General features: G+C 53.3%; 1 protein-coding gene across 2 annotated transcripts in view; it reads left to right on the forward strand.

The window, feature by feature from the left end:
• DPP4 (dipeptidyl peptidase 4) overlaps positions 1-24,528 on the forward strand; it is a 50,257-nt gene that overhangs the window by 12,145 nt on the left and 13,584 nt on the right. For both annotated transcript variants that reach the window (XM_061574535.1, XM_061574542.1), the window contains exons 2-18: positions 1,086-1,156; positions 5,784-5,871; positions 5,984-6,076; positions 6,221-6,318; positions 6,555-6,629; positions 10,030-10,082; positions 10,848-10,920; positions 11,879-11,999; positions 12,361-12,515; positions 12,773-12,870; positions 13,337-13,466; positions 14,180-14,218; positions 14,897-14,995; positions 17,727-17,800; positions 19,344-19,397; positions 20,429-20,553; positions 23,744-23,791. In XM_061574535.1, coding sequence (XP_061430519.1) covers positions 1,148-1,156; positions 5,784-5,871; positions 5,984-6,076; positions 6,221-6,318; positions 6,555-6,629; positions 10,030-10,082; positions 10,848-10,920; positions 11,879-11,999; positions 12,361-12,515; positions 12,773-12,870; positions 13,337-13,466; positions 14,180-14,218; positions 14,897-14,995; positions 17,727-17,800; positions 19,344-19,397; positions 20,429-20,553; positions 23,744-23,791 — 1,432 coding nt within the window. In that variant the 5' untranslated portion in view covers positions 1,086-1,147. The remainder of the gene's footprint in view (positions 1-1,085; positions 1,157-5,783; positions 5,872-5,983; positions 6,077-6,220; positions 6,319-6,554; positions 6,630-10,029; positions 10,083-10,847; positions 10,921-11,878; positions 12,000-12,360; positions 12,516-12,772; positions 12,871-13,336; positions 13,467-14,179; positions 14,219-14,896; positions 14,996-17,726; positions 17,801-19,343; positions 19,398-20,428; positions 20,554-23,743; positions 23,792-24,528) is intronic.

Genomic DNA, 24,528 nt, shown 5'->3' on the forward strand with positions numbered 1-24,528 from the left:
CAATCCACTGCTCGATGAAGGCCTCACCGTGCCTCGTTGGTCACGGGGGTTGTCTGAACATACTTCGCCACGCTGGTCAATCCGGGTTCGTGGAGGTGACGGAGAAGGGCCCGGGGATCGGTTCCGGATGTCATTTGCCACTGATGTTGGAGTCGTGGTTAGGAATCGAACTCGGGTTTCTGGGTTCCTAGTGCAGCGCGTAAATCAACAATACCTGCAGCACCAGCTCCTCCACCGAGCGGTAATTATTGTAACTTTGTAATTATTTGTTAAAATAGATCACAAACGAGGCCGTCAGTCCAGGGGTTGCAATCCAGAGTCCGTCCTCAGGTTCAATACGATCTCCCGGCGCGGCATGAAGTGTACACGGGCACACTACGGACAGGCGATCCGGCAAGCATGGCGCGCCTGTGTGGTGGGATCAAATGTGGGACCCGTACTCCCATCTCTTCCGAGTCGTCTCTGGGGGGTGGTTATTGTTATTGGGCAGCAGCAGAGGCGTGAGCGGGCAATTTCACAGCTGCACATTTGCCTTTTGTGACTTGAGCAGAACGCGACTCCCCCTCTGCTGCTCTGTGCGTCGTGCCGTCTCTCACTCTCATTCACTCCATCCACCTTCTCCGACCTCTACAGTTCATGTGATATGAATAAGGCCCATTGCCCGAAACGTCGCCTATTATATATTTGTCCTTTTACAGCCACGCGAACGTGTTTGAGTGTTGTTGTTCTCTGTGCGTGTGCACCACTGCCAACGCAGCAGCAGCAATAGGCAAGATAAGTTGTACGTGTTTGTGAACTTTAGCAGCAACAGTGGTAACTGAGGGAGAGAAGAACGGGGAGGGAGTAAGAGGTGGTGGTGGGGAGGAGTAGGAGGAGGTGGAGGTCTGGCGTGAAGGGGAGCTTGCCGGCGGGGGTGTCGGCGGTGAGGTGAATGACACGGGAGGTTTGTGGAGAGAGAACGAGGGAGGACCCCAAAGGGGCAGACGAATCGTGGAGGCAGCGCGAACACAATCCGTGGTCGCCTGTGGTCCTCCCTGGAACCCCCCCCCCATCACCCCTTCCCCGCCCCCCACCACCACCACCAGGACTGTGAGAGCGACACAGCGCCGGCACCACCGCGGGCAGACGAAGCGGCCGGGCTGACACCATGAACAAGGTCAGTGCTGAGTGGACCCGAGGCGACTGTGCACGTTGCGATGGATTTGCCGCGGCTGCTGCTTGCCCTGTAACTCGAGTACTCGCGACACCCCCCCCCCCCTCAAACGATGCGTCCTCGTCCTCCGTATTTACCGAATCGTCTCCGCGTGGAACTTGGTAGTGCGCTGCACACGCCCGATGCTTGCTCAACACGTTGTCGTTCCCACGTGACGCCCCACGTGGCGTCGTAGAGGGACTCATTCAAGTGGGCTCCGCTCACCTCCAATGACGAGTGGCGAGTATTTGAACCGGTGTCGAGCCTCCCCTAGGTCGACTCGGCCTTAAATAAGCGCAGTATCTGGCGCGGTGTGCAGACAGCACCACCCTGGTGCTACCGGCGAACAGCACTTGCGCGACAGTCTGTTAACGTCGTTCTCCCCCTCCCCCCCACGTGACCTAAATACCAGCAGCACTTCATGTGGCCTCTTAAAGTGCACCTAGCCTGGCACAAGCGTCGCGGTGTCGTTTAATGCTACATCCGCGTTCTGACAGGAACGCTGTGGCCACGTGCTCACGCGTTCATGCGTTAAGAAGGCCCTTGACCCACCACCCCCCCTGCAGTCACGCGTCTTGTTTGACTTGTTTACACGTATACTGTAGCGTAGACGCAACGTTATTACACCAGTTGGTTCGCTTCATGAGCCTTGATATAACATACCGGTCAACCCATACAGTTTACCCCGTATTCTTGTACAGGGAAATTTAGTTTTCAGTTCCATACGGCATACAGCCGTTTCAATACGGCCAAAAAAGTGTCTATTTGTTTGTGTTTCTCTCTTGTTATGGAACTTTGTAGGATGAACTTTGAGATTTATCAGGGCACGGGGTGACTAATAAGGTCTGAATTGGTCTCAAATAAGGTAGGCACATATTCTATGGTCTTCCTAAGATTCATAAAGAAGGTACCCCACTACGGCCCATCGTGTCCACGATCAACTCACCTACCTACAAGCTAGCCCGTTTTCTATCGGACACTCTGCTTCCCTTCACTGGCAAGACCACCTCAGCAGTACTTAACTCAACCCACTTGGTCTCTCTATTTAAGGACATTGTACTGTCTCCTGATGATGCCCTCGTCAGCTTTCACCAAGGTTCCAGTGCCTTACACCATAACAATAATTGAAGACTTAGTCCAACTTGGACTGAACCCGGATGTCCCTGCGCTGGTTAGGCACTGCCTCACCAACACGTACTTCACCTGGAATGGTACCTTCTACAAACAAAATGAGGGTACCCCAATGGGTTCCCCCTTGTCACCAATGATAGCCAATGTTTTTATGGAGAAATTTGAAACAGACGCCATCCAGACATCCACCCTACGTCCTTCCCTGTGGAAGAGATATGTGGATGACACTTTCGTCATTTGGCCACATGGCCTCCCAGCATTGAACCAATTTCTAGACCACATCAATTCCCTAAACCCATCCATCAAATTCACCATAGAAGTAGAGAAGGATGGCAAGCTACCATTCTTGGATGTTCTGTTTGAGAGGAGGCCCAATGGCTCTTTGGGACATTCTGTTTACAGGAAGGCCACCCACACAGATTCCTACTTGAAGCCTGATTCCCACCACCATCCGGCACAAAAGAATTCCCTCATCAAAACACTATACGATAGGGCCCACTGCATCTCTGACCAACACCACCTGGCCAGTGAATTAAAACATGTACATCTGGCCCTCAAGATGAACGGATACTCGGACCTTGCTATCCGCCAAGCTGTTGCTCCTACCGGGGAGAAACAACCCCCTGAGACTCCGATCAAAATCATTACGTTGCCATACATAGCAGGCGTTACCAAAAAGATTTCCAAAATTCTAAACAAACACAAGATTTAGGTCCGATTCAGTACAGTACACAAAATCCGTAGTCTGATCCCATCCGTAAAGGATGTCATTCCTGACTTACAGTACCCTGGTGTCTACAAACTGAGTTGCACCTGTGGTGATTGCCATATCGGGGAAACGAAACGACATTTTTGATCGCATTCGCGAGCCCAAGTCAGATTTAAAACACGGTAGGACGAATTCTTCTGCTGTAGCCGATCATTGTTTCAACACAGCAGGTTCTCATGATATTTATACTCTTTAAGCTTCAAATCTAGAATCTCATGATATTGTTTTCTCCGATACCAAAGTACTCTGCAAGCCGTCTGGATACTACCAAAGATTTGTCCATGAAGCCATCCAGATATACAAACATAGACACAACTTCAACCGAGAGGATGGTTTTAAATTAAGCAATAATTGGAAGGATTTCATCAACCAAGTCAAACTTTAGCTGCCTTGTAATTTTACAGCCATATCCATATTTCCAGTTTTTTACTCCCAGCCTGATACACCACCATTACTCGTCTTACCGGCACTGTAGTCATACTCAACCTCCCCTCCCCTGGCATCACAAAGAAAAAAGATGGTTATCTATCGGCTTAACTCATGTTAATCCCCTGCCCAACCGCCCGCGATGCTACACGGCCTGCCGCATGCTCCCCCCCTAACACCCTATATAAACACGTTGTCTCTGAAGAGCTCTCTTCATACGCTACAGTAATTTTGCTGGAGCAGACATACCTGATGACGGATGCTTGTGTTCCTTCCAAAACGTCGTGATTTAATTTAGTTGTTTTTTCTTTTCTTTTTTTACCTACGTGACTTTATCGAAAAAACCAAAGAGTATGAATCCTTGCAGTCACGAAAACTTCTAGAGAAAAAAAATCTAGAAAGGTATGCAGTTACATATGATGCACTATGCGATGCAGCCTTCTAGTCAATCCACTGCTGGTTCACGCCGTTGCATTTCCCCACGCCGTGTCCGTCATGGAGGTTGTTTGACCATATTTCACCGCGCTGGTCAGTGCTGGGTTGGTTCAGCTATCGCTTGCCACTGAAGCTTGTCGTGGTCCGGGAATCGAATCGAAGTGGCCAGCTTCATGCGCTGGCCAATGTGCCACACAATTCCATCGAGACCAAAATTAGATACGTGCATTGTGAGCGAAGGAGCGATTTTCATCGATTGTAGTCGATTAACCGATGCGGCTTTAACCGATGTGTCAAGCCGACGACGAATAATCATCCGGGATTTCACCCCGATCCCGGTCGAGTTTCCACCCACGGCTCGGCCAGCCCCAGCGATTTCCCCGAGAATAAAATGGAGTAAAACAGAAAGCCGGACCCCATTTTGAAAGCGGGACCCAAATCCATCACCGATTTAATTCAAAGCGCCGCACCGGGGATCGGCCTTTCTTGGGACGGCCTTTCTTGGGATGGCCTTTCTGAAATCACCGTGGGGACTGTCCCAGGACAACCGGGCAGTTTGATGGCCCACGCCGAACGCGTGGCCGCGGTACTGGACGATCGAGCCCGGCTGGCTCAGCGGTAGAGAGCGAGACCGCCCGCTATCGGAAGGTTGCGAGTTCAACTCCTGGGTGTGTGCATACCTGGCAACCCCTTACCAGTGCCTACCTTATTAGAGACCAATTCAGACCTTATTTGTCACCCCGTGTCCTTAGACATCTCAACGTTCACCCTACAAAGTCCCATCACAAGGGAAGAAACAGAAAACTGACTAAAACAAATTGCCCGCATTGAAACGGCTGTACGCCGTCTGGACCTAAAAAAATGAATTTCCCTGTACAAGAATACGAGTTAAACTGTATGGGTTGACAGGTATGTGTATGTATGTTGAACTTGCTTCGATTGGGGGGGGGGGTGCAGGTTAACCCAGTCCATCATCGATCCGGGGTGGTTAAAGTGAAAACCACTGCGGGAGACGTCAACAACGCTTGCCATATGGAAGGAAAAGGCCCCCTGCCATGGGACTGTGTCGCACACCTGTGTGTCACACCTGTGTCTGTCACACACCTGTGTATGTCACACACCTGTGTGTCTCACCTCTGTGTCACACCTGTGTCTGTCACACACCTGTGTGTCACATCTGTGTGTCACACCTGTGTCTGTCACACACCTGTGTATGTCACACACCTGTGTGTCTCACCTGTGTGTCTCACCTCTGTGTCTGTCACACACCTGTGTGTCACACCTGTGCGACAGACCTGTGCGACAGACACAGGTGTGTGACACACACCTGTGTGTGTCGCACATGCCCGGTGCACGCTCGCTGGAGCCAACTTAGCGGTGCTCAATATTTTCTTTGTGGGGGGGAAGGGGATTTCTCACGTGCCAATTGTGTTTTTTTTTACCTCGTCATTTTCTATTTGCTGCATTGTTGCGCTTTGGTTGTATTTGTTTCGTTTCTGTCATCTTGTTGACCCAGGTCACTCTTGCCGTAACGCGGCCTGGGGCGGAGGCGGCGGCAGCGATTATTCCTGCGGCGTCTGCTTCAGAGTGGACATTAAACACCCCCCCCCCCCCTGATGTCATACGCAAGCGGAGGGAAATTTACGAAATTGGAGAAATTACCAGCAAATGTACTGCTCAATTGGGATTGTACACCACCCACAGCAGTCATCACCCCCCCACCAACTGTCACGTTGATGCCCCCAGGGACACTCTGGCCAATGAGACTCATCCCACTCTCCCGAGTTCTCACCCGGGTCAACAAACTAAACTACCAATTTGAAATTCCAGGTGCTACGAGGAGTTCTGGTGGCGCTGGCCGTCGCCGTGGTGATCACCCTCATCGTGGTGCTGCCCCTGGTGATTCTCCAAAGCTCAGGCGAGTCCTCGCTGCCCTCGCCGGCACGCCCAGCACCGCAGGCAGACCGCAAACCCTCACCGCATCGAGGAGTCTCACGACCCCGTGGTCCGTCTCCTCCTTTGCGTTGCAGACAATCCGGTGGACGAGAGGAAAACGTTCACCCTGGACGACTACTTCGCTGGGAGATACAACCCCAGGTCGTTCGGTCTGGAGTGGATAACAGGTCAGGGGTGGGGGGGTTGCGGGGAGAGGCTCTGATGGGCATTGCTCGTTCACCTGCTTTATGATTGATGATTATTGACGACTGAAGATGATGATGAAACGGTAATCGTCCTCCTCGCTGTTGTTGTTTTGCTCCACCCGACAGACGACGAGTACATCTACAAAGACAGCAATGGCAACGTCCAGAAGAAGAAAGTCGGTGGGGACCCCAGACCGACGGAGTTCATCTCCAACTCCACGTTCGTGAGTGGCGCCTCTGGCGGAGCTGCGACGTTCACGCTGGGAACTCGTGGCCTGTGGGGGGCTCTGTGTAGAGCCGCGATTGGGGGTGGGGGTCCCCTGTTGGGGCCGTCCCCCACAACCTTACCCCATTGCCACGAGCCACGGCGCTCGAGTGAGTACATCGCCCCGGTCACTCTGCCCCATCGTCCGTGCAACTAAACTCGCGTCTTCTCTTTTGCCTGTGCTCCACCAATCAGGAAGAAAAGCAGGCGTCAGGATTCCTCGTCGCCCCGGATCAGCTGTACGTCCTCCTGGAGAGCAACTACTCAAAGGTGCAGAGCACCGCGAGGGAGGGACACGTGGGGGGAGGGGGGGGGGCGGGGGGGGGCTCTTCATTCTTCTCTCTCTCTTTCCACATCCTCCTGACGTCTCCTCGTATATCGATTCATAGGCAATCTCTTCGGGCGGATTGGTAGTCAATCGGCTCGAAGTCACCTTCCACCTTCCACCACTGCCGCACATGGCCAAACGAATCTGGACGTCACGCAAGGCAAACGTGCCGACCGATTTTCAGCAAAAACCGGTTTTGTTGAAAATCGCCCATATTTTTCCGGAAGTGACAACTCGATTCGTTCGGCCGTCGGGTGGCTGAGGGCACACAACACAGCTCCAGGGTGGACAAAGGCAACGTTCGAAATGTCGTCGTCGCCGGCATTTGTGATTTGCAGCTACTTTGTCAACCCACCGCTGACACAAGCGCTGAACGGAGTCACGATACGATCTACTGCGAGTAGCAGCGCGATCTTGTCTCCCGTGGGGTTCTGCTCCGACTCCCGCACCCCGTCCCCCCCCCCCGTCGATTAGGAAAGGGGCTCCGTCGTTTAATTGGTGCTTTTATTTTTACATTTTGATCCAGCCCCCTCTCCGGGCAACTGCACATCGTGCGTATATTACCATCATCATCATCATCACACGAAGTTTGCTAATTGCTAGAAGGAAGATCAGTCTGTGTGTGTGTGTGTGCGAGCAGTCTCTGCAACACGTGGTTCACAGTCATGAGAATGTAGATGGAGTGCTCGAGTCAATAACATCTGGTAACCCCGCAGCAGTTATTTAACAAGTCTGACGCTGCCAATGAGAGCTATAAGGCTGAAACCGGCCCAGAGTCTGTTTAAACAAATTCTGCTGGGTTATACTGGAAAGTTAATTGGACGATGGATTAAAATAAAATTGTATTCGGGAGACACACAGTGGAATTTTGCTTGTATTTGCTTTTACCCACAATGCTCCTCACCACCAGCACATCCCGAGTTGGTATAGAATACTTGAAGTCACTTTTGTGTAACCGGTCGACAGAGGCCCATTGAGACGCATGACGCGTCGCCTCTTTAGCAAGGGCGACCTTGGTTACCAACAAATTATTTAATGCGCTAAGAAGCAGGCCCATTGCTCAAAACATCGCCCGTTTATACATTGTGCCTTTTTAAACCACAGCATCATTTACGGACATGTTGAGTGGTTTTATTTCTCCGTTGTGGGTCACACCCAAGTCACTTTGAACACACGGGACATCTACGCGCATTTTTTATTGAACAAATCACAACTAATTCCAACGATAATTCTACACAAATTTGAATGAGGCCAAGTCAAGACATTTTTGAAGAGGGGTTGAGCTTTGAGCGGGAGAGGGGGGGGGGGCTCAGCCCCCCGCCACCCACCCCCTCCTCCCCCCACTCGCCTCCCCCCCCCCACTGAGTACAGGGCTGACACAATCGCCCAAGGAACGAGATAACATCTTGGGTTGCCAGCTCGACTGCTGGGGGCACACAGGGCAGGGCATGGCCGCGCTCACAATGGGAGCGCGCGCTGCCCGATTGTACCGCCTGTTGAACCGCCCGCAACCCTGCCGATATTTAACTCCGACTCGAAGTGACCCCGTGGGTAATATTTAACCAGCAGAGGAGCCCACGGGCGAGGGAGACCTGGGAGAGAGAACAAACGTCTGTAAACAAGTCAATTGCACCGTTTCACAACCATAGAATCGAAGCAAATGTGCCAAATCATCATTTCACAACTCCAGTCCACACGGCGACCCCCCCCCCCCCCATCAGCACTCCCCCCCTCGTACAGATTTTCGTGATTACCAACCATCAGGTGCGTGGGGAGTGCAGTGGCTACTTTACCTGCTTCACGTGGACTGAGCGAAAACCGCTCGTTCACCGCTGTTAACCGCGTCCGGGAATTAAACTCAGCTGGCTGGCTTCATTTTAGAGTGTGCTAACCGCTGCGCCACCGCTCCCCCACCTCTGTTCACTTATTTACTGCTCTCATAGACTCCGTGAGCCGCAGGCCGATTTGTTGACTCTCTAAAGCCATAGGTTGTAAGACACGCTTAGGAAAGCTATCGGCCTGGTGGTGTGGAAGGCATGGGCCCGGCTGTAAGGAATTAAATGGGAAGGGGGAGTTGCCCAGTGGCTGGGCCCCCTTTGGCCCGCGGTTTCTGGTGCATTTGCCCTTCTGCCACTGTCCCAGCCTCGTGCCATTCGTTACCAGGGTCTCCACCCTCAGGAAGGACGAAAGCACCAGGGATATTCGTATTTAATTCTTCGTTTTAACCGGATGAGAACTCAAAGAGACCCAGGATGAGTCTCATCTGCAAGAGCGACCCGAGGCTTTTGCATGCCAGCAGGGGGGGGGGGCGCGTTTATTGCGGTGTGTAGTCAAGTAAATAAATTCGAGTAACTTTCTAACAATGGCAAATTTGGATCCTGACCACACAATGACCTTCGGGTGCGAACGACGTCAGAGGACCTTTAACGTCCACCGTGAGTGAAGCGGACGGCGACCCCGTAGCTCCGTTGCGGGTTAATGCGCCCGCGGTAGCGACAAGGGCGGCCGCCGGGTTGGAACCGCGAACCTCCGCGACGAGCGGCGAACGCGCTCCCGCCAGGCCAGCGTCACCGCCGCTCCTTCCGGAGACGGCGCGGCCGTGGCAGCGCACGGCCGCGTAGACGCACGGAGAGAGTGAGCGAGAGAGAGCACAACACAGAGAGCACGCGTGCGCGCCGCCGACGCATCGCAACACACCGCAACATTCCACAGGGGCCGGCAAAGTGGCCTCTGGGTCGGAGAGCGGACACCGCTTGCGCGGGGTTCGTCACGGCCGTGCTGCTGCCGCACGGCTCCCCGATGGGGTTCTCACGGGCGGCGGGGCCACCGCCGCCCGTCGGTCGGCACGACGCCCCACCACGACGCTTCTTCGGAACCGATTCCGTTCGTTGTGGTGCACGGACGAAACGTCGGACGTCGTGCCGAGCAACGCGCGGTACACAAACCTGAGAGCGTGTCGGAGAGCGGAAACCCCTGACCTTCTGGCAGACCGGAGCTGGATTATGGGCGACATTTCATTCCCATTCCCCCCATGAAGGACACGCACCGCACTTTGAATCCGCCGACCTGAGTTTGAGTCCCGGCCGTGGCTAATGTCAGCGGCGAGTGAGATCTAAACCAGACCAGGTATCGTCCAGCATTCACGTCCCGGGAGTTTCATCAGCCCGGCAGACGTAGAGCGGATTGCATAAGCCGGTAAGAAGTTTGAGATAACTGATTGTCAAAGCATCACCGATGCGTCCACGATTACCACGGTTAATAAATTGATGACGACTATGGTTTATGATAACAATGATGATGGTGATAATGTTTCCCCCCGCCCCCCCCTCTGTGTTGTTACAGTTGTGGAGGTATTCATACTATGCGTCATACCACATATACGACCTCCAAAATACGTAAGTAGGTGCCCCCCACTGCACACGTTGGGCCATTGCTTTGCTATTTGTGACTGTATAACGATGGACGCATCGGTTCGTAGGAAAAAATCCAATTTCTGGAGCTCACGATAGAAGCGTGGAGTTGCATGCCCTGGGATCGATGCTTTTCGGTTTGAGTGCTGAATGGGTTCCCATCGCCGCTGCAGCCAATAAGAAATGGGAATTGAATCTTCAATTGAATGGCGAGGCCCTGAATATTTGACCTCACCTGACATTGCTGCCGGTGCGGGTTGGAGGAGGTAGGCAGCATAGACGCCGGTATCATAGTACAGCACAACGGTGGATTTTTCCGCACTGTCCTCTGCTGTCCACAACCTCGCCCCGTGGGCCAGTTGCATTAACAATGCCGTCATTATTTTAACTGTTTAATTGTAACAATATAACAATAGGTTTTACCATTTCTTTCAATGAAACACGTGTCAAGATGTTAAAACACCAAACAGAATCCTTATTCAAGGAATCCTGTCTGCATTAACCACACGTACTTGTTGTGCACATGCAAACAAATCGTCACCGCTTTCTACTGGACATCTGTGAAATCTGCCGGACATCCGTGAAAAAGAGCTTCATAGCTCATCGGATTCCTCCAGTCTAAATAAAAATCGTGACCTGCTTCGAAAGCCATAAAGCGCGAGGAATTCCACCGTGCTGGTCTACCCAGCAGGCCACCGGGCCCCACGGAGGGTGACGATGGTGGCGTCTTGTTGTTTTCGTCCTCCGCAGGAGATTTGTGGAGGACAGCCCGCTGCCGCACGAAATCCAGTACATCACGTGGTCTCCCAGCGGCCACAATTTGGTAAGAATTCGCCGGCTCACGCGGCAAACCACTCGAGCTGCAATTACCCGAAGCTGCACAATCTGTATATTATCGACGCCATCATTATCGTCGTCATCATTACTATCATCATCACCGTCGTCGTCATCATCCATGATAACGACAACGGTAAGCACGTGACGTTTAGAAGTAAATTAAAACGACGGTGATGGGACAGCGACACCGAGGCTGAGCGACGTAATGGGAGAACGAACTTCGTACTCGTCAGGCGAGGCCATCGGCGCGCTTCCGTCAAATCTGTTCATGGGCGCCGTTAAAAGCGAGGCAGTCCAGCGGCACCTCTTGCGTGCGAGACAATCCGCTTCCTTTTCAACGTTCCCTCCTCCAGTGTCGTTGAATAATCTAATCAATCGGCGTAGATGGCCACGTGACACCTTAATTTGATGAAGGGTTATAAGTAATAATGAACATTATACCTACATGATGATCTAGGCCAAACCAAACTAATTATGAATCATGATATTATTAGTGAAAGCATACGTATAAACTTAATTACAAGCTGTTTTCAGAAAATTGGATGGGTGCAATAAATCTATAAATGTTTTAGGTTACTAAAAAAGAAAGTGAGATTATTCATAATTAATATGTGGGTCATAACGCCGCGTGAGTAAAACATCAACGTGTGGCGTAGAACCTCCTCCACCCGACACGGCAAAATAAATTAAGTCACGCGATGAACAAAGCGGTGGTCGCTGCTGGAGAACGATCCGGGATGGGTGTTTGACAATCGCGTGCGCACGTTTCTCTGGCAGTTGTTGCAAGCAAGCTTCGTCGGATCCGAAAAAAATCAATTGCGAACGAAAACATCGGTCACGATTGCCTGCGTGTTAAAAAAACAATATTTCACGATGCTCTAAAAAAAAAAATCTACTAACGGAAAACTAAAATCAGATTGCGGGCCGTCGTGGTGCTCTCTTAGGCCTACGTGTTCGAAAGCAATGTCTACCTCAAGACAAACCTGACGGGCCCAGCAGTGAAGGTCACGACCAGCGGCGCATACAGCCAAGTCTACAACGGCATCCCCGACTGGGTCTATGAGGGTGAGGCGCCTCGCACCAAAGATTCCCGACGCGGGCACCCCTTGTCTGCGTGGACTTTGTACGTTCTCTCTCTCCTCCCTGTTCACCATGGCTTACCTCCGGGCTCTCTGCCTTTCTCCCAGAGATAAACAAAACCATACAACTGGTGTGGCATGGGTAAAATGTGGCTAACTCCCACCCCCTCTTGCCAGGACCGTCTGGCCAGCGTGAAAGTGTGGACACAACCTCGAGAGGGGGGCCCCTCTCTAGACACCATCTAGCAGAGGCCCTTCCGCCAGCAGCGGCGTGAGCGAGCGGTTGCAGGACCGCGCCTTTACCCCCCCCCCTCCCACCCCCCCCCCCCCGTGCCGGTACCATGCAGAGGAGATGCTCGGCAGCAACAACGCCATGTGGTGGTCACCGGACGGGCAGCACCTCGCCTACGCCGAGTTCAACGACACGGAGGTGCCGTTCATAGAGTACACATTCTTCGGCGAGGAGCAGTATCCCAAGACCATCGGGGTGCCGTACCCTAAGGTGAGGGGAAGGAGGCGACGCTCTCATGTGGCGTTAAACCTACACCACCCGACACAGCCGACTAGTAAGGTCTGGAAAGTAAACAAAACGTGGCAATTAGTCTCTAGGTCAGCACACCGGCGTGCTGACCTAGTGGTGATTCATATTTATGCGATCTAACCCAAAAAACCTCTATTATGGGTAATATTGGTCGCGAAAGCAAAAGAAAATAACAAGACGAGTTTTTAGAGAAGGCCGCTGCCTGCTGGTGTCTGCAGGCGGGAGCCCCAAACCCCAAAGTGAAGCTGTTCGTGGTGAGCGTCGCCGACCCGGACACAAGGACGCAAATCACAGCCTTCCCCGAGATCGCCGACAGGTGAGAGGGTTCTCGCGCGTCCCAGCGTGCTCCCAACGCCGTTGTTTATTCACCCAGAAGGGCCTCGCCAAGTCCCAAGGCTCGTTGACGAAAGGTCGCTTCCCTTAGGGCTTCATTTTCTCACTAAACATATCCCAACGTCGCCCGCCTAAAAAACAGGACGTGACTCGTAACCACATCCATAGTGAGAGGGACACTGGATGTAGTTGAAATATTTTCCTGATAGCTGGTAAACCAGTGTAAGCCTACGGACAAGATTTGACTCGTAATTACAGCCATATCTAAAGGTATACTGGATGTGGTGTACCGGGTACCTAAATATTTTCCGGGTCACCGACCCAGGCAGACCCAGCTGGAATGAAGCCCCAGTCTTACTATTGCGATGTTTGGCCAATTTGATGCATGGCCGCTGATGACGATGGCAATGATGATGGCGAGTGTGGACTTGTGGTCGATTTTGTGGCAGAGATCACTACCTGGGCATGGTCACCTGGGCGACGAGTGACCGCCTGTGTGTGCAGTGGCTTTCGCGACATCAGAATTACTCGGTCCTGTCGCTCTGCGATCGTGATTCCATCAACTGGACGTGCAGTAAGGTGAGGGCCCAGAACATGCTTCCCGGGGCTTCGTCGATAGACTGGAGTAGGTGGAATGTGACTCGCAGAATCGGATCAGAATCAGAATATTTATTTAGACTGGAGAAATCCGATTAAGCTTTTTTTCACATATTTTCCAGTAACAGCCCATAGCCATAGCCAAAGGTATATCCAGACGTGGTGCGCTGGTTGAAAGAGATATTTTCTGGGTTGTTGATCCGGACAGAGCCGGTTGAAGTGAAGCCACAGATCCTTGAGAGTGTGAGGTCACCAGTGGCAGAGGTCATGGTAGACGGACACAAACGGTGGACCCGTGCCCAGGGGCGACCTTGTGCTCTCTTGCGTTCGAACGTTAAGTGTATTGTAAAGCATATTCAATTTCTTACAAGTGAAATAATAATAATAAATGTATTTTTATTGATTTAATTCTGCCCCCACACAAAAATGTGCTTGAGACTTCCCGCCCCGAATCAAAAAATCCCCCAAAGAATGCTTTCACACGTCACCTAAAATCCTCACGCGTGGTGCCAAAGATGACTTCAACTCCCGTTGCTTTGGCTGGGACCAATTCCAGGATGATGAATGTGCTGACCTGGCACATCGACCCTGGCCGAAACCCACCGAGCCATTGGGGCCAACTATCATCGTACAAATTCGACAATAAATAATAAATATCCCCAATAATAAACGCCTTGCCGTTCGTTCTCTTTCAGAACCACATTGAGACGTCGCAGACTGGATGGATCGGCACGGTACGCACGCGGCTACTGCCACACATGCGCAGGCTGCTGCCGAGTCTGACATTTGCTGCATGAGACAAATTAATCGCCTGGCCCTTAAAACTCCTTCGGGTGCCATCCGTGTCGCATCGATCGAGATGGGAGACAAATATTCAACACCCACGACCCACGCACCTTCAGCCGGGTGGGGGGCAATGGAGCCACAGTAAGCACGCGGGTTTCTCGCCTTACCAACAAGGCTCACGCCTCCCCGTTGGTGTTAAATAACATGCCTAGTCCAAGTGCCTGTGACACCAGCCTGGGCTAATAAAGTTGAACAAGTACCCCGAGCCCAGTCAATATAATTAACACGTCCGTACGATGACCTGCTCAGCCATTCGGCGTGTTCGATGCCGTTAGCCTGAGGTGCGTGGGAAGGCAGCCAGAACCGGGGTCAAAGATTGTCCAAGCTCTGTGGCCCTACATTGGGATAGACTCCGTTAAAATCTGGCTTCGGCCACTCCTCCGTTACGAAAAGCAGCTTTGGTGTCGGCCGAGTGGGTGTGGTCGAGGTCGGGGGTCGTTTGAATGTCGAGGTCACGGCAAGGCACAGTTGGCATCGTTCTAAACCACCTGGGCCCGGCTCCACCGGCTCCACCGTCACGTGGCGTCCGCCGTGACCGGATTCCCTCGTGTGCTGCGGGTGCTCAGTTTGGTCCCGCGGAGCCACACTTCGCGGAGGACGGACGGAGCTACTACCGCGTCTACAGCAACAGCGACGGATTCAAGCATCTCCACCACGTGCCGGAGGTGCGTCGCCCCCCCCCCCCCCCCGCTCCGTGTCCGCCCGCGCCTGCCGCCAGCCCGTGTCCCCCCGTTCGGTTGCAACCGCCGGTTCCGGTGTTGGGTTCTCACGGCTTTGGAGATGCGGTCGGTTGGGCTTGACGATGGAGCGGCAGCTCGGAGAGGAAAAGTAGCCGAGAGGTTCGTCCGCCGCGGAGATGGAGGCGATGACACTCGCTCGGAATATCCGCTCTGACGTCGCGGATCGTAAAGATGGGCACGGCTGAAAAGCGCGCAAAGAAGCGTCGAGAGGTGCGTGCTTGGAAATGACACGGAGGCACAGTGTAATTAGCACGGCTGGCTACGTACGGTGCAAAAGAAGTTCAACGTACATACGTAAAAGAGGAACTTGTGGGTCAGCGAATAAGATGATATTGACCGTTGACGTGTCGCTAGAAAAGATGATGGCCGATTTATTCGACCAACGGCGGAGTGGTAGCCAAGGAACGGAACGTATTTCGATAGGTTGTCCATCAGGGAGATGGAATGATGAAGTCAGCTTGTGTGCATGTGCCGAGTGGATTATGTGGGCTCGTAAGAGGTTGTGGCTTCGTGATGGGAGGCCTTAGTCCAGCAGTGGATCGAACGTGGCTGAGGGTTGCGAGATAGAGAAGTGAAAACACAGGCAGGAGGACGTCTGCTATGGGGAGATGGAGCAACGAGATCGAACTCGTGTGCGGGAACTCGACGGCTTGTTGCATCACAGGACCATGAGAGATGGCGACGACTTGGGGAGATCTTCATCCAGCAGCGGACTGATCATGACCGATGATGAACTCAATAACTTAGCCACACGCGTTGTTGAGGGGACGAGGCTCAGGACCGGTTGAGACGTCGCTCGCCGCTGGTGTGCATTAGCAATGGCCGGGAATCGAACTCAGGTTGCCAGGGTTGCAGCGCAGCGGCGCTGACCAACCGAGGCCGCCTCCACGCTACCATCACATCAAGAAAGCACTCAAAAGGAAACAATCGTTGATTGGGTTTGTTGCTAAGTATTTATGGCGAACCACTTCGAGATACGAGATACCAGCGATTGCCGCAAGGTGTACTTTTGCTCGCGTTTCGATTGCGCCGCTGTGCGCCCCCCCCCCCTCTCCGTTGGTCCAGACGAACGCTACAGCAAGAACGCTCAAGGCTACTGCAGCTCGTAAAGAGAAACGGCTCGACGGGCTCAACGGGGCCGCCGCTTCAGCGGGGGGCGGTGGGCGTTGAGCGCCGTTTGGCGACGGTGGTTCAGAGGTCTTTTTTTTGGTCGCTCTGTGTCGTTGTCACCGCCGATGACACCGACGACAATGCCTAAAGTCGAGCTCGAACTTCTGAGGGAGGAGGGCAGAGGAGGTGCGGCAGGGGGGGTGGGGGTGGAGCAAGAGGGGGGCGGCTCCGCTGGCTTCGGAGAAACTCGTTACAAAACAAAGTCGCAATCATCGGGCGTCTCGTCGGACGGGAGGAGCCGTAGTTGGGGCACTTAAAAATGGTCTCGTTCAGCCCGTTGCCGAGTTCCGCTTCTCCAGCGGCACTCTCACTCACTCTCGTCCACGGCTGTCCCAGGTGCACAGCAGATGTCGCAATCGGGTACCCGATACCCGTACCCTACCCGATACCCGGCTACCCGTACCCGGCCGGGTACGGGTACGGGTACCCGTTTGCGACCCTGGTGCGGCCGGGTATGGGTACGGGTAGGCCGTGATTCACTGGTGAGTAACCGTTTGTCACTCATTTCCCAACGTCTTGTCTCTTCTCACAATTCAAGTTCCTAGAATCAACCCACCCGCGCCTGCAACATGGCTTCATCCCAGAGGTCGCAATCGGGTACCCGTACCCTACCCGATACCCGGCCGGGTACGGGTAGCCAGGTATCGGGTAGGGTACGGGTACCCATTTGCGACCCTGGTGCGGCCGGGTACGGGTAAGGAATCAAAACCCGTTTGCGACCTCTGGTGCACACGCGCCCTGCTGCGGCCCAGCTGCGTCCCCTCCGACAGACGTCTCCGATTGTGGAGCCAACTCACTGCAGTCGACCGTTGGCGAGGTGTTAATTACCTCGCTTGGCATACAGGAGGTCGTGGGTTCGATCTCGACCCTGATGCCTGCTGTATATTTGGAGTGTCTTTCTCCCCGTGGTCACGTGGAATTTTCTCCGGGCCCTCCTGTTTTTCCCTCCACATTTACAAACACGCGTTAAGAGTATTTGGCTGCTGTACATTTCCACGCGATAAGCCACTCTTCTCGTTGGGCTTTCATTTGTGATGACCAGGTCGCTTTTGAAAAAAGAGCTCCATACCTAGTAAAATAAAAGGTTTAGTTTATAGTTTTGCGAACAGTTATCCTGAGCCCAACTCTGCAGGCATCTCGACTGAACATTCACTAGAAACTAAAATGCATTTTTCAAAATAATTAGGGACATGTAAATTAATTAAGTTCATTATTAATTTATTTTGGATTAGATCGCGGAGGTATCATGTAATTTTTTGTGGTGGAGGCTTACCATAAACAAATACCTAATACCTCTACATGGATGAGCTCACCCAAAATAAATTAATTCTCAATCATATTATTTGGTCGTGAACAGCCCACGGATAGAATTAAATATTTGTCTCGTGCTTATTTATTTATTTTCTGAGCGAGCGAGGTGAATCGGTGCATCGTTGCGCGCGTTGACGCGGCCGTGCGGTGCGTGCGTGTGCATGGTGTCGCGCAGGACTCGAACCCGAAACAGCTGACCCAGGGGTCGTGGGAGGTCATCTCGATAGAGTCCGTCTCGGCGACCGCACTGTGAGTATAACTATCTGACAGACGTGGGCGATGATCGTGGCCTTCCACACATTCAACTCTTCTGCCCGTCATATTTGCTCAACTTCTTTGCATCGAATTCTCCTCCCAGTTGCATCCAATTGTTCGGGTTGCTTCTGTAACTTAATTCACCGTCTTGTGGAACCTGGAGTTTTCGCAGTCAACACCACGTTCACATTCAGTCTCTTGTTTTCTCATTAAGAATAACCCTGCCTTTCTCTAATTATATATATAAAAATTTCTCCTGTAGGAATCCGATGAGCTATGAAGCTCTTTTTCACAAATGTCCAGCAACACATTTGATACGCTTACATTGCTCTTCTGGTGTCTAAATCCCTGCGCTGTTGGTGACGATGAGAGCAGCCCGTCACGTGCACGCCCCACGCTCTTCCTCAACAGTGGGGATGGTGGTGGCACAGCGGTTAGGGCACCGCGCCATGCACCCCCGGGGACATGAGTTCGATTCCAGGGCAAGTTGGTATCCGAACCGGTCCTGGGCATACACACCCCCCCTTCCCCGCACCCCCTTACTCAATTCACCAACACACACCGACCAGCGCGGTGAAGTACGGTCAAAACAACGCCCGTAACTGACGGCGGGCACGGACAGTCCTTCATCCAGCAGTGGACTGATACACGGCTGTAAGAAACAAAAACATCGGCTGACGATTTTTTTGGCAACAATCCCCCTTACTCGGAGCAGTGGGCCGCTTCCGCAAACATCCGTCAGTTGCATTCCTTCTGTTATGCGGCAGCATCCGTTACTAATGTGGCAAGGAGCGTGTTTATGCGTACGTGGGTCATTCCAGACTGCGCTGTGTTGAATGCTGTCCGCGCCAATCAGCTGCCCTGCGTCAAGGCTGTGGGGTGCCTCTGCTTGGCTTTGTTTCGCGCGAAATTTTTTCTCAAGACGCTTAGAATGTCGGCGGGGGTGGGGGGGGTGTACTTGTTAACAGATATGATATGAATTTGCGCTCGAACCATGAATTCTGTCACTCCGAATACGCATTCTGTTTGCGAGGCATCGCCGATTCGGCCAACACCATGCCACATCCGATTAGGCCTCGTGTGGAGGGACGGTCCACGTTTCTGGCCCACGTCACAGCTCGTTATGCACACCGACGGGCGCCGAGGAGCACATGGCTGAGAGGACCCGAGGCAAGTTAGAGAGGAGAATAATGATTATTTACATTTATAAAGCGCCCTCAAACAATCGTTCTCAGGGCACTAGAGAGAGATCGCATTGGGCTGTCAAGCAATATTAGTTTGGCTTGGGCAAGACCCCGTGGCTGCAAGGGATGATTGTCGGCGGTCGGGACCAATGATGGAGCGACAGCCAGAGGTTAGGAGCAAGACGTCCTCCGTGGACGTGCAGCGGTGACATCGGCTCGCGTGCCGGAGCCACGATCGTGGGACCGCGTGGGATGACGGCGGTTTGGAGAGGCCTTCATCCGCCAGTAGATACATCGTGGCGGACGATGTTCATTGACGATCGTCTCCTCGGTTTTCCATTCCCCCTTCTCAGGTACTACATCAGCAACGAACACAAGGGCTTCCCTGGGAGCAGGAATCTGTACAGGTGAGTTTGCACGGCGCGGGGTGGAGGGATGGGGGAATTAAAGGTACCAGCTCTTCGTACAACTGTGCTAGAATTGGCAGCTTCGCAGAGACCGCAGTGACCCAGGGGCTGAGTTAGTTCAGTATCCGCCGCCACGTGGGTGCCAAAGTGTCAGCTGCTGCTCGCGGGATTTGTCGCGCCGGCTCGAACGTCGTCGCTCGACCTGCCAACGCGGGCGCCTTCCTCGGGAGCCCCTCAATTCAGTTGCCACCCCCCCCTCACCGAGAAGCCCCGCCAGGCCGGCGCGTGGCACGAAACGTCGAGACACCGCTTACCAAACGACCCGCGGCACAGCCGGCAAAAAACACAACCGCCGTGCTCAGCAACAGCCGTGAACAGCCTACACAGAGAACGCTGCATCCACTGCCCCGTTTGCGTGGTCGTCAATAGCAGAGTGCCGGTGGATGCGCGTTGCCGCACCGCCTATTGGCAGCAGATCACAGATTGCCTCCTCTGTACAACAGCCATAGCAAGCGGAGCAGTGCGTTTCGGATTGTCGACCTGATTTCCCCGCAGAGCTTCGCAATAGGAAACGACCCTTTGTGGTCCTTTTTAAATCTTTCGATGCAGTCAAATTACACACACTTATCTCCGGACGAAGTGTCAGGGTGGGAAGGTGGGTGGGTGGGTGTGGTGTGGTCCAGAAATGGTACAAACATCATTAGCTGCGGCTGGGAAGCTCACCGGATTCATAGCACGGTGCCATTAACCATTGTGCCACCACTCCCCACACATTTTCAACGGCAATTAACACAGATTTAATGAGCTGTGTCCTGCAGTGGCGAAGCGCAATTGGCACGAGGCCCTGGTGTAAGATAGTCAAATGGGTGGTGGGGAGTGTCCAATTCTACCCCCTCCCACTTTGGTTATCTTGGGCCCTGGGCCCCTCCGACCCCTGGGCCTCCCGGCCCCTGTGGTCCCTGTGGCCCCGTAATGCGACATCTCCGCTGTGATATCTCCGCTGTGCCGTCTCCGACACCACGTGGCTGCAGGATCCAGCTGGACGAGCCGAACACCCCCGCGAAGTGCGTGAGCTGCACCCTCGACGAGGAGAGGTGCCAGGCTTTCTCCACCAGGTTCAGCAAGGCCTCCACCCACTACCAGCTCACCTGCTCGGGTATGCGAACAGCTGCTCGTGTTGCCGAACGGGTACATGATAAGGTCGTGCTCATTACACGCAAAGAGCTTGCCACAAATGAACCACATTACCTCGCTGATCTCGTCAAGGAGCATGAACCATGTGGTCATCCTCGCAACAGCACCTTTTGGCGAACCATCGAACAAAGACGATCACTGCATCACTGCATCTGCGCCCGTCTTAAACACTCTTCCTTCCGATATCAGGAAGCCGCTGGAGCTATGCGCTTGTACATCATCATCTCGATTGACAATTTGTTTAGCACTCATTTCTATGTTGAGTTTGCTGTCCTTCAACCCGCACCTCCGATTAGCACGGTTGGCTACGTACGGTGCGAAAGAAGTTCAACATACATACATACATGTGTGTCCAGTAACCCACACGTGATACATTCCTGGCTCATATTATGTTAGCGCATCTGGTGACACACACCTGCTCGTGCCACCGATATGTGTCTGGCAACACACACTTGCACATGTGATCTTTCGACATCTGGTGACACGAAAGCAGATGATCTTATCGTAACAATTCTATGGACTTTTTTATACCCCAGAAAATATCAAAAAAATACCAACTTTTGGGATCTGGGAGTCGCCTCCCACTGCTGTTGTAACACACACCTGTACATGCCATCTTTAAGCAACCTGCGACGGCACGCAGCTACATGCATGCATCTCGTGGCACAGAACCGCCACCAGTGTCAGATGATGCACAGCCGTGCCAGATGAAGAAAAACCCCAGGTGACGTGTGGAGGACGCGGGGAGTCCGGTGGAGGAGGGGCAGCTCGAGATCGTTCCACGGGGAACCAAGCAACGTGGCCACGATCATTGAAACATCGTCATCATTAAAAGAGTGTGCAAAATGTCGCCATCATTGAAACGTGGCGAGGAAATAAGAAAAACAAGTAACGATCGTGGCTTAAGCCAGTGGACGTCACCGTTCCTTGGGCAGGAAGGCAGGCAGAGTGAGAGACAGCTGCGGTACACTGGACAATATTTCACCACTTATCGCCACGGCCGCCACCACCACCACCGCGGCCGCTTCTTGTTAAACAGCCTTGACGGCGCACGCCGTCTTGCTTCAAGCCGTTGCGCGACTATAAGCCAGACTGTTCACGGGGTAGACAGGCGTGCCACCCAAACGTAGACACACAAACACACGCTACTACTATCTGGTGCACCTCGGTTCACACCACATAACGTCGGGTGGTGTTTGAGCGACACTTTGTGAAACCGCCCACGAGTCGCCGCCGCTGGGTTACGATGGCCGGCCATGGGGGGTGGGGGGGTAGGGGTAGGGGGTGGTGGGGGTGGTGGGGGCTGGGGGTCCCCCCCTCTCTGGAGTTTTTAACTGCCGCCGTGCCCGGCCACATGGCTCAGCGGTAGAGCGACCGGCCCGCGATAAGAAGGCTGCCAGCTCCAACTCCCGGGTTGGTGGTTGACTCAGACCCATCATCACTCTGGGGTCGAGAAAATAGCTACCACTTTCTGGTTGTCTACTAGAGAGACTTGCGCCTGCCATAGGAATGTAGAATGTTCAGCACCTGCTCAGGGCTGCCGACGGGACATGAGCATCGCTTCAAGCCTCGTTTTGATCAAAATAAAAATCGACGACTTATTTTCAATTGGCGGGTCACGGGGCCAGATTTGGACCGCGAAGGGCTCTTGGGAGTGGCCTGCTGAGTTATGACCCACCAAGAGAGAATTTGGCTCACAGAAACGAGAGATAGCGATTAGATACAGAAAGCTGCAGGCAAGAGATAGAGAGAGATACGTGAGATGAAAGTGAGATAAACACAAGAGAGATTAGGGAGCTGGAGATGAGAGATTTAGACGAATGATCACATGTACAGACGTCATGGCATCACGTGGCACCGATAGCACATAACCGTGGGTTAGAGTACAAGTGTGGTGAAGTTTGCCGAAATAGAACTTCATGACCGGCAAGGCAAGGACAGGGCCCTCTTCCAGCAGCGGACTGACAAAATAGAGGTCTGTAATGATCATACGAGTGTAGATTTATTTAAGTGTAGGTGATGCTACCTCTGCTTTCTTCACCTTTGCACTCTCCATCATTCATATATGCATTCTTTTTGAGTGAAGTAGTCAGTTTGTTCCACCGGAACATTCATCATCGTGCCGTAATTACCGGTGCGAGCGCGACTCGGGCAGCCCAGGGGAATCCACGCCAACACCGTGAGGGCATTCAAAGCCGCCCCCCCCCCACGCCACATCAACACATCCGCTGGTCGGTTTATTTTCTCATTCTTGGTCGCGGTCGTTTACACCGCGGATCGATTCGCTCCAGCTCCTCGCTCGCCCGCGGTCAGTCGCCGCCCCCTTTGCGACCCTCTGTGGCGACTGGCGTGGTTACCGCTGTCGCGAGCTTCACCCGTCGATGCCTCCACCACCCGTGTTGAGGATTGTGCCGGCACGCGGAGCGAAATGTCGGAGTGATCGCGCTGAGAAAAGCGCGGCACGGTGCGGCTTTCGGCTGGAGCGGACGTGACGGCGGATGTGAAGGGATCGCAAAACGCGGCCACGTTCGCTCAACCAACTCGCCCCGAACCAGCCGCACCCCCGCCCTGAACGTGCGCAGTCTCGTTGCAACCCCCAAGCCAACCCAAAGCGGTGCCGAGGAGCCTGGTCAGCGTTTGGATGGAGGCTTGGCAGGAAATACCAAGGGCTGTGGGCTGAGAGATGGGCACGCGATGGCAGCACGGCAATGGGTTGAGTTCAACGATCGCAGAGCTCCGAGTGTCATCCCCTTGCGTGTGGTGGGTTTTCGGCTGGGCACTCTCGTGTCCTCTCATGCTCCATAACATTCCTTAAAAATGGAAATTGGCCAAACATCCCGATGTAGCAGGACGCTCCTACAAACGTGTCCAGGTTTCGGCGAGCAAATTAAGGGGATTGCAAAAGATCTTGGTTACAGCTGGGCTTGTCCGAGCTCACAACCTAGAACATTTCCCCCCGCACCGGACACACCACATCCAGTACATCTCTGGCTATGACTGTGGCTACTACACGTCACGTGCAACCAACTCCACCCTACCGGTGACCCAGGAAATACTCGGCGAGAAATTAAGCCCCGGGTATGATTCTCACCATTGCGCTTTACAATGGAAGTGCGCCGCGCTCACTCTCACCAAACTTCTACTCCCCGCAGGTCCCGGAATCCCCATGTCCACCCTTCGCACATCGACCGACGATAAAGGTACACGCGTACCCGCGCGATGAACCACCGCGCCATGCGTCACTCCACCAAGAGGTTACCGTGACTGACGCTGCTCGACAGCTTGCGATCGCCTGTGTCACCGCTGCCTGGCGGCTATTGTTCAGCCGGTGATATTCTGTGGTGTTGGGAGATCGCGTAGAGTGCTCGAAAGAACACAAACCCGTGGCGCTGATCCGATGAAGCAATGCCTTCTGTCACTCGCGATGACGCTTGCAATGATCACTTTACGGATGTTAAGCACTGCCCAACCCACGCAGTCTGAAACGTCCCTTGTCACCAACCCACGGGCAATGAGTCTCCTTGCAATCTGCAGCTTCCTCTTTCATATTGCAAAGGTGAAAGTTGCAACGTGTGTGTACATATATATAGAGAGAGTTGAACAAGCCGTTTAAATTTAGCCTCTGTAGAGGTTGGGGGATGTCGGCGATGTAGCCCGTTTACCGGGCACTGCTTGATCACGTGACCCGTGGTCTGTGAATTGACGGTGCGGGCAGTGTTGACCACGTGACCCATGGTCTGGCTCTTGTGACCGCAGCAGGACTACTCTTCAACTTGAGATGCAATTCCCATCGACCATTCGCTGCACTCGAGCTCGCAGCAATCAGCGCTACTGGCACGCCAGTGTTTTCCACGCTGTTGATTTCCTCGATATCTCGCGTAGCTTCCGTTGTTTGGATGGACGCGACAGTCCTCATTTAAACATTTACGTTCGCCAA

The sequence above is a fragment of the Lethenteron reissneri genome, chromosome 7 (assembly GCF_015708825.2).
Source record: "Lethenteron reissneri isolate LAM-NWPU_2019-01 chromosome 7, ASM1570882v1, whole genome shotgun sequence".
Classification (NCBI taxonomy): domain Eukaryota; kingdom Metazoa; phylum Chordata; class Hyperoartia; order Petromyzontiformes; family Petromyzontidae; genus Lethenteron; species Lethenteron reissneri.